At 42.4% G+C, this 13,708-nt stretch overlaps 1 protein-coding gene across 1 annotated transcript in view; it reads left to right on the top strand.

Annotated features, from left to right (window-relative positions):
* The window catches only part of LOC144667688 (uncharacterized), a 106,751-nt gene that overhangs the window by 59,457 nt on the left and 33,586 nt on the right, over positions 1-13,708 (top strand). The window contains exons 14-20 of the mRNA XM_078529141.1: positions 211-246; positions 4,148-4,210; positions 6,062-6,163; positions 7,231-7,275; positions 8,599-8,667; positions 11,521-11,601; positions 11,685-11,726. Coding sequence (XP_078385267.1) covers positions 211-246; positions 4,148-4,210; positions 6,062-6,163; positions 7,231-7,275; positions 8,599-8,667; positions 11,521-11,601; positions 11,685-11,726 — 438 coding nt within the window. The remainder of the gene's footprint in view (positions 1-210; positions 247-4,147; positions 4,211-6,061; positions 6,164-7,230; positions 7,276-8,598; positions 8,668-11,520; positions 11,602-11,684; positions 11,727-13,708) is intronic.

Here is a 13,708-nt window from a genome sequence, read left to right as displayed (position 1 = left end):
TACCCATGGGATTGTGGCTCAAACTGACATAGAGAGAAAGTGAATCAAATAGTATAAAATGCAGAGGAAGTAACCGGAGGAATGACCCTCTCGTTTCTGTTGGAATAGGTCACTGGTTCCAAGTAAATAAGGATGACCATGCAGCAGAAGCCTCGCCTTCATATTGGGTCTGTTGAGTTTGTAATGATAACTCTTTTTATTTGGTTATAGGGTGCAAAAGGTGACCCAGGTTTTCCAGGTGAACAGGTAATTATTTTTTTTGTTATCCTTTCAGGTTATTTAGTTAAGATTTTTAACAGATGGTCCATATCATTTGACTTGATTGCACATACACATCATGTTATTCTTTTTGATTCAAAGACTTCACAACCTTGGCAAGTAACACATGTCTTGGCATCCTGGTAATAAAGATACTGTTGTGTTGACTCCAAGGTAGATTGTACAAAGAACAGCTTCCGGTCTCAGATAATTATTACTTGTCTATAGATTCTATCGCTTCATGGTGAACCCATCAATAACTTGGCAGATAGAAAAGACAACTTCTTAGCTTTCTTCTTTCATTAACCACCTATTTGGGATGAAGGTAAGAAACACTGGAGCAGGGTCCCTGGGGCTTTAGTCCTGAATCTTCTTAGCAAACACAAATCCTACAAGGTGCCATATTGTGTGCCAACCCTGAGTGCCATAGAGCAACAGGGGGCTGGTTATTGTTTGCAGTTGATAATCTTGATCATGCATTCCTACCTGAAATGGCTGGAATACTGTTCCAGTTTGTAAAGACGACTGTCAAACTACAGAGAAACACCATCTTATTGTAGTAACTTAACACACAACAGAAAGCTGTGGAGGAATGGCTGATCTGATTCCTATCCGTCCACCCACCTTGGCTCCATATCCTTTTATACCACCTGACTAGCAAAAGTCTATCAATCTTAGATTTAAAATGACGGATTGAGCGAGCATCTACTGCTTTATGTGGGAAAGAATTCTACACTCTGCTACCCTTTGCTTGAAGAAGTGTTTCCTAACTCCTCTCCTGAATGGCCTGGCTGAGATTTTAAGGGTATGCCCCCTTCCCCTAGACTATCCCACCAATGGAAAAAATGTCTCTCTGTCTACCCCATTCCAAATCCAATTTCCCTTTAACCTTTACCTTCCAAGGAATAGAGTTTTAGTTTATGTATCCCATCAGTGCTCTGCCCAAAGGCAGGCCCTTGGCTCAGTATCTGCTGATGCTTCATCCTGAGCCATTTGTTGGCAGCTTTTGTCAGTGATGGTTTGCCATTGCCTTCCACCCTCCGGGGCAGGGGTGAGGAGGCAGGTCCCAAGTCTCCCTCAGCCAGAACAGGAATCAAGCCTACGCTAATGGCGTTATTGTGAACCACATGCTAGCCACCTGGCCAACTAAGCTAACCAGCCCCTGAGTTTATGTATTCTTGCCATGACAGAAAACAGAGAGCAGGGATAAATGTGTCATTCTCAGGTTGGCACTAGTCTCTGTGACTAGTAGGGTACTGCAAGGATCAGTGTATGGGCCCCAGTTATTCAGAACCTATATCAATGATTCGGATGTGGAGACCAAATGTAATATTTCTAAGATTTCTGATGACACAGAGCCCGGTGGGAATGTGAGTTGTGAAGAGGCTGCAAAGAGGCTTCAAGGGGATTTAGATAGGCTAAGTGAGTGGGCAAGAACATGAACAGATGGAATATAATGTGGAAAAATGTGAAGTTATTCAATTTGGTGGGAAAAGCAGAAGTGCAGAGTATTTCTTAAATGGTGAGAGATTGGGAAGTGTTGATGATCAAAGGGACCTGGGTGTCCTTGTTCCTAAGTCACTGAAAGCTAACATACAAGTGCAACAAGCAATTAAGAAGGCAAATGGTATGTTGGATTTGAACACAGGAGTAAATAAGCCTTGCTGTCATTGGATAGAGTGTTGGTGAGGCCACACCTGGAGTATTATGTACAGTTTTGGTCTCCTTACCTAAGGAAGGATATACTTGCCAAAGATGGAGTAAAACAAAGGTTCGCCAGACTGATCCCTGGGATGGTGGGATTGTCCTCTGAGGAGAGATTGAGGAGACTGGGCCTGTATTCTCTAGAGTTTAGAAGAATGAAAGGTGATCTCATTGAAGCATACAAAATTCTTACAGGGCTCAACAGGGTAGATGCAGGAAGGATGTTTCCCCTGGCTGGGGAGGTCTAGAACCAGGGGACACAGTCCCAGAATAAGAGGTAGGCCATTTAGAACTGGGATGAGGAGGAATTTCTTCATTCAGAGGATGGTGAATCTTTTCAACTCTCTAGCCCAGAGGGCTGTGGAGGCTCAGGCATTGAGTATATTCAAGACAGAGAGCAATAGATTTCTAGATTTTAAAGACATCAAGGGATATGGGGATGGTGTGGGAAAATGGCGTTAAGGTACAAGGTCAACCATGATCAAGTTGAATGACGGAGCAGGCTTGAGGGGCCGAATGGCCTACTCCTGCTCTTATTTTCTATGTTCCTATCTTCCTCCTTGTAAGCTAATCCTTGGAGGCCTGGTAACATTGTGCTATACTCCTTCTGAGGACAATATATCATTTCTAAGGTGCAATGCTCAGAGTTGTAAGTACTGAACAGTATTTGCAACACAAACGGGCCCTTCAGACCATTTGGTCCAAGCCAATGTTTTTGCTCCACACAAGCTTTTTCCCACCATTCTTCCCCTCACCCTATCAATATAAAGGCACAAAGGGTTCTGATCGGACAAATGGGGAAAGACTATTTGCTCTGATCAAGGAATTAGTGCCAAAAACGTCATCAAGTAAGGAGAGAATATGGGAGAAATTCCTTTATGCAGTGATTTGCTGAAGTACTGATACTTTGCCACAGGCAGTATTTGAGGTAGAGACCACTACTTTTAAAGTTGATAAGTATTTGAAGCTGAGGAAGATAAAGGGATATATAGAGAGAGCAGGCAGTGGGATTACTTATCGACTGTTCTAGCAATGAGCCAGCACAGCCACAATGGGCTGAATGGCCTCTTGCTCTGCTGCACACTTCCATGGTTTGATATTCCTACTCTTCCAGCAGCACTTTTTTTATTATATTAGAAATGATTCAGAACCACTAGAAATTCCTCTATTAACCATTTGAACAAATCGACTAATTCTTCCAACAACCTACATTTTATACAGTCCCTTCGAAACCCTACAGTGCTTCATGGAAGTGTAATTAAACAAAAATGAATGCCAAGCTAAAGAAGGAGACGTTAAGAGGAATGATTAAATGCTTGAAAAGTGATATTTTTTCCAGTTCAATACATTTTAAAATAGCCTCTTACAGGAAGAAAAGCTTGCATTTATGTCAAACAATTACCTCATCGTCAGAATATTTCAAATTGCTTCATCACCGATGAATTACCTTTGAAGGTATTCGCTATTGTTACATAGGCAAACACAGCAGTTAGTTTGCACACAGCAAAACCCCACCAACAGCAAATGAAATGAATGACTAGTTAATCAGTGGTGTTTTTTCAGGGATGGATGTTGCTTCAGATAACATGAAAACTTCCTGATGTTTGAGTAGTGCCATTGGGTTTTTTCCACATTCGTTTGAATAGGCAGGACAAGACCTGTCATGAGTGGCACCACTCCATCAGTACTGCACTGAAGTGTCAGCCTAGAATATGTGCTCGGGTTGTGGAGTGGGATTTGAATTCACAGCCTTTTGAAGCAGAGGCAAGGGTGCTGTCACTGAACTGACTCCAGTTGATTACACTTACTGTAGTCTTCAATTGCTTAATTTTTCTGTGTTGCTTAATTGTTCTGTGTTCAATTATGCTCACTGTACTTGATTGGTTAAGTCTGGGTGTTGACTTGGAGCTAAAGTAAACAGGCTGAGAAACTGAGCTGTGAGCATGGGTGCAGACATTTTGTGATTGCAGAGATATTTTAAAGCATTGTAAATGAGGCTGTTGCATATTTAGAAACTGGTGTCATCTCTGCATTGCTCTGAGGCAAATCAAATATTTAAAAGATACAACAAACTGGCAAGAACACAACAGCGACAATGAAATATACCAATCATTTTAATACATGGAAAGGTTTCACTCTCTGACCTGATCAATCAAAACCACCTCTTTCTGTCCCTCAACTCTAGGGTTTACCTGGACTGCTTGGTCCTCCAGGAATGCCAGGCTCCATTGGACAACCGGGGCTCATGGTCAGTATGACGTCTCCCAAATTTTCTTTTGAACTTTAATGCTCAGAGTCATTGTTACATGTGCAAACATAGCAGTTAGTTTGCACACAGCAAGATCCCACAAACAGCAAATGAAATGAATGACTAGTTGATCAGAGGTGCTTGTTTGGGGATGGATGGGATTTTGACCTGTGTCCCCAGAGCATTAGCCTGTACCTCTGGACTACTAGTCCAATGATGTTAGCATTACAGCACCACCTCCCCCACCACCAACTCCCATATTGGCTAAGGCACCCTGATATTGCACCATTTCTCATGAATCTGTCTTGTCAGCCTAGACTGTACAGCTCTAGTGTCACCAGTGCAGTAAATAGTAAGAAAGATTTGCCTTTCTATAGTGTTTCTCTTGAACACTGGGCACCTCAAAGCACTTTACAGCCAATGAAGTACTTTTGAAATGTAGTGAAATGTTGTAATGTAGGAAAAGCAACAGCCAATTTGCACACAGATAAACTCCTACAAACAGCAAAGTGATACTGATCAGATAATCTGTTTTTTTATTATGTTGATTGAGGGACAAATATTGGCTAGGACACAGAGGATGACTCCCTGCTCTTTTTCAGAATAGACCACTCGAGAAGGCTGATGGGTTCTCAGTTCAATGTTTCATCTAAAAGACAGCACCCCCGCGTAACTGCACCAGCCTGTCAGTGTAGATTCTTTTGCACACAAATACTGGAGTATGACCTGACCTCAGAACCTTGTGACTCAGAGGGAACAGGGCTATCAACTGAGCTACAGCTGACAGTGCAGTCCAACAAGTGTACATACAACCTTTATATTCACCTGCAAGTGTGGATAATGTTTCCGTCTTTTTTTCATTACCCGCGGGAAAGATTGTATGCATTTTACCATTCCAGCAACGGTCAATTTAGAGGTCTCGTTTTAGGTTTAAACCACACGTGAGCACATTGGTTTTCCCTATAACCAAGATAAAGGGCTCTTTATAGCACTCCATCTATCCAGAGGCCTGACCAAGAACGCAAGGAACATATGCAACCAGGATAAGAGACATGGCGATCTCATGCTCACACTTCACTCAGGAGTCTAAACTCACTGTTAATGATCTAGCCGAGTTGGGTTGATTGAACTCAAATCTCTGAGCCTCCTTGATAGAAGTCAAACAATTCTTAACCCTCTTAGTTGACAAACTTCAATTTTACCCATTGACGTCTGCATAGGGTGTGAAGATGCCAGTCCTATTTGGACAGACAGTGCTGCCCTCACCCATATTCCCCAATGTACTAGGGCTGGGGTGCATGTTGAAAGTGACTATAGGAGATTCACTATGTTAACACATGTAACATTTTGCTGGTGTGAACACTATCAATCCTCCACGTCGGTAATCCTACACTGCATTGGGGAAGTGCCAAGCCGAAGTTTGGTACTTTCCCAAAGGAAAGAGGAAAATTCAGATGGAAAACCAAACTTACCTCCTTAGAATTGAGTCAAAATGGCATTGACAAACACTGATGAGAATTCTGCCTCAGCCTTTTGAGGGATAAATGGGGGACATAGCAATACTGGGGACAACAAAGCAATTTTATATCATTATAAAATGGAAACCACTTGTTGATATTGTAACTAATAAATCTGTGTCTGTTTTAAGATAGTCTTTTTATTTTCCTCTGACACTCAAATGTTTAAAGGCTCTCCTTGACCCAGATGATTATTTGACCTCTTTAAATATTTATTATACAGACTGACCACAAAGGCTGGCTAGAGTATCGTTTCCATGGGCAACAATACAGTCCCTTATATGTTATAAACGTATTTCTTTTTCTGTATTTTTTTTCATGATCCATGGAATAGGGTGTCTGTGAACAAGAATGTACCTGTCTGCCAGGACCTCAAGGGCCACCAGGACCCCCAGGACCATCTGGTCCCCAATTGTTTGATGTTTCTTCCAGTCAGGTAAACATTATCATACATTTTACTCACTTCAGGAACCATGGTATTTATTTTGATGTTCCAGGCTTGGTTCAAATCAATCTTTTGACACAAACCAAATCAATCAATTGGTTCAAGATTGATGGAATTAAAGTCTTTTTTTTAATAAAAGTTTCACATGAAATAAGTTTAGGCAACTTGGGCACTGGAGGGGTCAACAGCACAGAGCTGTCTTTAATTGAACCAGGCTTACTCAGAGAGGCCACTGGTGAAGAATGTGAAAATGTCACAATGGTGCACTTGGAGGTGCTCTTCTGATTCTGGAACCAAGGTGTAGAGTTGAGACAAGAAGGGAGTTTTACCCTGCCTTTAACTCATGTTAAATTGGAGTGTTCTTGGTAATAGTACAATGGAAAGTGTCAAATTCCCAGCATTAACATCCTCCATCTCGGTGTATACATTAACTAATAAACTCAATGAAAATACAGTCTATGTTTTCATAATTTTGAAAATGAAGTATATTTTATCATAGGTTTTTGGTAGACATATTAGCATATATCAATATATTAAAACTCTTACACCAGTTTCTTTCTTCCAATATAATTTAGAATATAAAATGCCCATATAAATTCATCATAATATGACCTCATGTGACCAAAACCTCTCTGCAGTGTAGGAGCTGCAGCACCACCAGTGGTGAGAAGTTATAGTTACAGTGTGACACGTTTACATGGGTACTTTTCATTTTAGATGTGGACATAGGAATTTATAATGGAAATATGAAAATAAGAACAGAAAACGTGGCTTTGAAATAGAGTTTGAATTATTTAAATTGCCCAGTCTCTACTGTTTATTTATCTGAACAATATAATCATCTTGGCAATGGTGCAAGGTCAAAAGAGTTCTTAACCCTGAACATCTGCTTGAAAATATAAATCACCACTCAACTCACAGGATCCAAAGAAGTCATTAATATATTCACACGGCAGTGAACGCAGGAGAGCTGATGGAATGCTTAGCTGCTGTTTTAGGGGATCTAAATCAGTGTGAAAAGTATTAATAGTGATTTTCCTTTTTTTGGTTTGACACAGATGCTGCAGAAATTGAGGGGAGAAACTGGCCTACCTGGGATACCGGTAAGGATAGGATTACATTGAATATATGGCGTTGAAATGCTGTATATCTTATCAGTGTTTACGCTGGTGTTATGCTCCACTCAAGCCACCTGCCATCTTTCCTCATCTGAAGCTATCCGCATAACTCTCTATTCCCTTCTCCCTCATATGCTTGTTTAGTTTCCCCTTATTTGCATCAAAATCATTCACTTCAACCATTCCTTGTGGTGGCGAGTTCCACATTCTCACCACTGTCAGGGTAAAGAAGTTTCTTCTGAATTCCTATTGGATTTCTTGGTGACTATCTTATTGATGACCTCTCGTTATGCTCTTCCCCACAAGAGGAAACATTCACCCTGTATCCACTCTATTAAAGACTTCTATAATTTTCCCTCTATTGATTCACCCCTCAGCCTTCCTTTATCAAGAGAAAAGAGACCGAGCCTATCAACCCACGCGTTTCAGCCTGACTCCATTTTGTTATCTCTGACACTGTTATCAACCCCCAGGCTGGTACAGACAGACATCTTAACTACCTCTAATGAGCACAAAAAGGGGTCTATCTTCTCACAGTTCAGGGCCAGTCCTTCTGCACAGTTTAATTTATTTTGCAGAGCTTGCTAATTCTGACAAGGCTGTGTCTTAACAAAAATTACCCTCCAATGCAATTCTTCATGTGTCTTCAGTCAGGATACTGCTTCTCTTCGAAGTTCCATGTTACCGCTGTGAGACAAACTCTGCACGCAGGGCCACCAAGCAACCAATCTACATTCACTAATATAAAAGGAGTAAAGAATAGTTACATGGTTAAAAAGTGATTACTACATTAAAAGAAAGTAAATAATACATTGGCTTACAGTGCCTCTATATCCTTTTTATAATATGACAACCAGCACTGCACAGAGTACTCTCAAGAATGATCTAACCAAAGTTCGATACAGGTTTAGCATAACTTCCCTACTTTTATATTGCTGAACAAAGAGACATGCTGTCAAAGCTTTTCGTCTTGCACTCATCAGGACAGACTCAAGAATGCCAAATTTCAAAGGGAACAACAATTAATAATGTATGAGAAAAAGGGTGCTGATTGGTTGGCAAATTGGCTCTGTCTGGCTGAGAGATTGCCATGGCGAATGCACCAGGGAACTATTGCCCCCCTCGTACTTTTCAGCGGGGGCCCAGTGCCACTCCCTCTGCAAAACATTCCGGTCTCTATTTCTTCTTCCACAGATGCTGCCTGACCTGCTGAGTGTTTCAAGCATTTTCTGTTTTAATTTCCGATTTCCTGCATCCGTATTATTTTGCTTTTTGATTTTTGATTGTTAATGTTCTATGCTGACACAGGGCCAACCAGGACTGAAGGGAGAGAAGGGAGAGTCCGGTGCTTCAGGAGGACATGGAGCAACCCCCTGTGTGAGTCAATGTAAATAAAACATAAGGAAAGTTAGCAATGACAAAAGGCCATTTAGATCCTTAAAGAACTTCAAAATTCCTATAGTGCATCCAACTGCATTTTAAATGTCTGCACCAAGCCTGACAGGCCAGGAAAGTCTCAGATTCAGTCCCTGTTATGTATTGAATAAACTGGTCTCAGCATGAATAGTAATTGATGAATCAACTGACCACAGCATCTTTGAATTAGGAGAAGTCAGTCAATGTTCCCTGGTCTGTCTCTCTTTCTCTTTTTCTCTCTCTCTCTCTCATCAATTTATGTTTGGTACATTTATGTTTCATTTAGAAAAGTTATATAGTCGGCATGCTGATAATATTAAAATCACAGAATCTTTACAGCGCAGAAGGAGGCCATTTGGCCCATCAGTCTGCACTGACTCTCTGAAAGAGCATTCTACCTAGTCCCACTCCCCTGCCTTATTCCCTGTAACCTTGCACATTCTCTTTTTTCGGATAGCAATCCAATTCCCTTTTGAATACCTCGATCGAACCTTCTTCCACCACTCTCTCAGGAAGCTCGTTCCAGGCTCCAATCACCCACTGGGTGAAAAAATGATTCCTTACCTCACTTTTACTCCTTTTGCCAATTATTTTGAATCTGTGCCCTCTGGTTCTTGATGCTCTCTTGAATGGGAATTGTTTCCCACTATTGACCCTGTCCATACCTCTATCAAGTCTTTTCTCCAAAGAAAACAGTCCCAACCTCTCCAATCTATCCTCATAGCTACAGTTCTTTATCCCTGGAATCATTCTTGTGAATCCCCTCTGTACTCTTTCCAATGTCTTCACATCCTTCCTCAAGTATGGCGCCCGGAATTGGATGCAGTGCTCCAGATGTGCAACTAGTATCTTATACAGGCCTAACTAGTGTCTTATACAATATATTTGCTTCCTCTTCTTACCTTCTCTGCCACTGGTCTGCCTCATCATTAAAACCTGGTTGGCACCCTACACTTCCATCCACTGTGACTCAATGGCTGGGATTTTATGGAGCAGCAGTGGCCTCAGTCACTGACTGGAAAGTCGGAGGCAAACTCACCTCGAGGCAAACTCACCTCCACCCTTCAAGGAAGCCCGACTAAATTTTGCATTCATCAGGCAGTTAATTGCTCGCACAGTTGTGGCTTCCGGCCCTCTGAGGCAGGATGTCTCGCCCCTCCCCACTCCCCACTCCACACAAGAGCTGCCAGCCAATCAGAGGGCTGACAGCTTTTCAGTCCTAGCAGCGCCACTGGGAGCGGTGGCCACTCCCAGGACTGCAGCACTCCCTGGAGCAGCATTCATCAAGGAGGTCCCAAGTGCTGGTACTTGGAGTCGGGATTACCGGGACAGGTAATCGAGCAGGTCCTGGCAAGGGAGGAGGATCGATTGTGAGGGCAAAACGGGGGTGTCTTCCAGCAGAGGCCATACTTAACACTGTGGGGACCCTCCATGAGGGACAGGGTACCCGATCAGGAGGGTCACCTCCTCCATGTCTGCAGGGAGGCCAGCATTATATACATGCCGATCTCCCACATTGTGAACTGCCCACCCACTATGGTTAAAATACCAGCGGCAGCTGGAAAGCCCCACCCAATTTTGTGTCCTCCCCGCCTCCCTGCATGTTCCCAGGAACCCCATAAAATCCCAGCCAATGACTCTTGTCTTATCTTCACCAGAATCCAATATGATTGCCACACTACCATAGGTGAATTATGTTGTGTTTATTTTTTCAATTCACGTTAGAAACTATACATCTATGGGCATTGGATAATTTGGCTTGAGGATGGCAATAATTCCTTCTGCAGTTGAATAGCCTTCACAGATACAGGCTGCCAAGTGTCATACTTAAATTCAGTGATGCTGGGTACCTCAGGCAGCTTCACTGGACAGAAGCACAAGGTAGGGATAGGCCTATAACACTCATCCTGTTGGACGTAAAGGATCACAGAATGAGCCCCATGAAGTGGGCTCTTGGGCAAGATAGTGCCCTGGAGACAAACTTTAGCAAAGGCCATTGCTACTGGAAAAAAATGGAATTTAGAAAAATCTGTACATTGCCAGAATGTTTACTTCATCCCAAGCTGCTGGGTTGGAGAGCTCTAGAAAAAAGTTTTTTTTAACAATCAGTGGTATTGTATTGCTTGGCTTTACATTTTGGGACATCTGTATATCTGTTAGAACAAATACCTGTGTTGAGAAAGGAGTTTGCAACACAGGTCTCCGGGAGTGAAGGCCAGAATACACAGCAGAGCTTGCTGGTGTGATGTTCAATGGTTTAATTGTTCTGTGTTTGATTATGTACATCTGGTAACTGATCTATGCTCACTGTGCTTGATTGGTTAAGCCTGAGTGTTGAGTCAGCGCTAAAGTAAACACCAACCACAGAACCTACCAGAAGCTAGAGGTGGAATAAGCATTGGGTGCAGACAATTTTGTGATTACAGAGATTTTTTTTTTTGAAAAATATACTTTATTCATAAAATATCTGGAAAAACATTACAAAACATTTCAAAATTACCACCACAATCAGATTCAACTTCAATTTCTGTGATTACAGAGATATTTAAAAGCACTGTAAATAAAACCTGTTGCACACTTTGAAACTGTCATCTTTGCATTGCTCTGAGGCAAATATGATACACATCAATGTGATTGAGCCAAAATATCAGAATGATGTTGATTGGATTCTACTGGATTTAAGTTGGAAGTTATTGAGTGCTATCAGAACATGAGGAGAAAATGATTAACCCTTAAGCACTTTGATGACTTCAACCTTAAGGTTTGATTTTTAAAAAGAAATTAACACTTTTTTTCTCAACTGTTACATTTTAGGGAGTTCCAGGCACACCAGGAATTCCTGGTATCCCAGGACCCCCAGGCCCACCGGGAATTCCAGGATCGTTTTACTACAATGTAGGCACATTCATCAATTGAATCATTTCCATTCATAATTGTGTTTTATTTCACTAAAGTTTGCTTCCTTTTTGTGCTTCCAGAGAATTTTCCCTCTTCCTCCAAGACCTCACTGCAAAACACCTGCAAGTATTTGTTTTTAACATCTAATTGAAATGATGCAAGTTGTCCTTTATTTCGTAATTAAACATTTATTTAATTAAGCTTTCAATATAAAGCAAAAAGGACCTGTGATACAGTGGGGTTGGGGGGCCATTGTTATGGCACAGCCGATGGTAAATGCCGAGCTGTTCAAATCCCAGAGGGAAACTTATAACAACTGCCAAAACTTGTTTTGCAATTTGTATAAATTTCAAGATGTGTGCTTTGAATTCAGTAGTAATAAGACTACCAATTCTTACAGGTTTCTACAAAACTAGATTAAACCTTTATTAATAGAAGAAATGATTTTAAATACATACATAGATCTACAAGTTACTAAATCCCCTAATTAATCTAACACCCAGTTACACTTTCGTTAAGGCAACAGTAAGACACATAGGGCAAACATTTTCGCTCAGTGGGCGAGCGCTTGCGCCTGACCCGCTTGAGCGTGAAATGGCGCGCGTTGATATTGGCTGAGCATGCCAACGTGGACGTGCAGTCGTGCGATAGTTGGGTCAGCAGGCATGCGCTGGAGGCAGCAGTGCGTTTGCCGACAATTAAAAGTCCTATTAAGGCCATTGAGTTAGCAATTAACGTAAATTTTCACTGCCTGTCCAAATTAACGGTTGGTGGGCAGGCGAAAAGGCCAAGCGGTATGAGGTTTCCAAAAGCAAATAAAAATAAAACAAAAACTTTATTTTTTCATTAAAAACATGTCCCTGTGCACGTGACAGAGTCACATGAGGGGACATGTTTTATTACATTTTTATGTTCTTTATTTTTTTATGTCTCGTCATTTCCCTGAGGCAGCTCCATGCTTTGGGGAGATCATGCGGCACTCAGTCACGCGCATACGTGAAGTTCGCGCTTGGCCCACTCGCCCTCCTCTCCTCCACCGCACAAGCTCAGCGCTGCTGCTCGCGTATCACACTGGGTGGGCCTTAATTAGCCTGCCAGCGTGTAATCGCGCTGATTGCGGGCGGCGGTCAGCTTCCTGGCTGCCCCCACCCACTCCCGCTAATCCCGCACACCAAGGGCCAAATTCTGCCCATAGATTTTAAAAGACCCAGGCAAAGAAACACGATACCCTGAACAATCAATTCAAAGTGAGCTTCCTTAGCTTCAGTTCTTTGTAGACAACAGCTTGAGGCTTAGATGCTGAAGGCTTTTCACATTTGTCAGATCTTAAAATGCCCACCCTTACACACAACCTTTGCTCCTTTATACATATTTTCCCCTTTGAATGCAAATTCCCATTGTTTCACTGGCCAGGAATTTTCCTATGGCGGGCAGGCTGGGCGGGAATGGTCGGGGTGGGTGCGGAGCCGATCACCATGGACAATTGGCTCCGTGCCGCCATTTTACGCAGGAGGGCCAATTAAGGCTGGCCCAGCGTAATGCGCTCAGCACTACCTGTGCGGGTGGGGGGAGGAGGGAGAGTCAGGGCTTCCTCGGGGAGATTGAATAGATAATAAAACGGTTTACTAAATGATGTAAAAATTTATTTAAATATGTCCCCTCATATGACAGTGTCACATGAGTTGGGACATGTTTGTAAAGGTGGGAAAATGTATTTATTTATTTTATAGAAGCTTCAGGAGACCTCATCCTGCCCGTGGATGAGGTTTCCTGAAAAATGCGAAGGCCACTTGGGCTTTTCACCTGCCGCCAACTTTAAGGTTGGACGGGCAGTGTTCTTAAATACCTCAATTAATCTCTGAATGGCCTTAATAGGCCGCTGACATTTTGGTGGGTGCACAGCCGACTCCGGTGCACACCCGCCGAATGTAATCTTGTGATGGCGCGCGATGATGTCAGGACGCACGCCCAACGTCACTATTTTACGCGTCGCCGTGTCGGGCCCGCCCCCGCAGACCGTCCGGAAGATTCTGCCCACTGTGTCTTTGGACTTTATCTTTCTAATAATAAAAATCCCTCATAGTACTAATTTTACCAGTAATCT

Source organism: Cetorhinus maximus, chromosome 25 (assembly GCF_964194155.1).
Source record: "Cetorhinus maximus chromosome 25, sCetMax3.hap1.1, whole genome shotgun sequence".
Taxonomy (NCBI): Eukaryota; Metazoa; Chordata; class Chondrichthyes; order Lamniformes; family Cetorhinidae; genus Cetorhinus; species Cetorhinus maximus.
The sequence above is the reverse complement of the archived record's forward strand: the minus strand, read 5'-3'. Positions and strand labels throughout refer to the sequence as shown.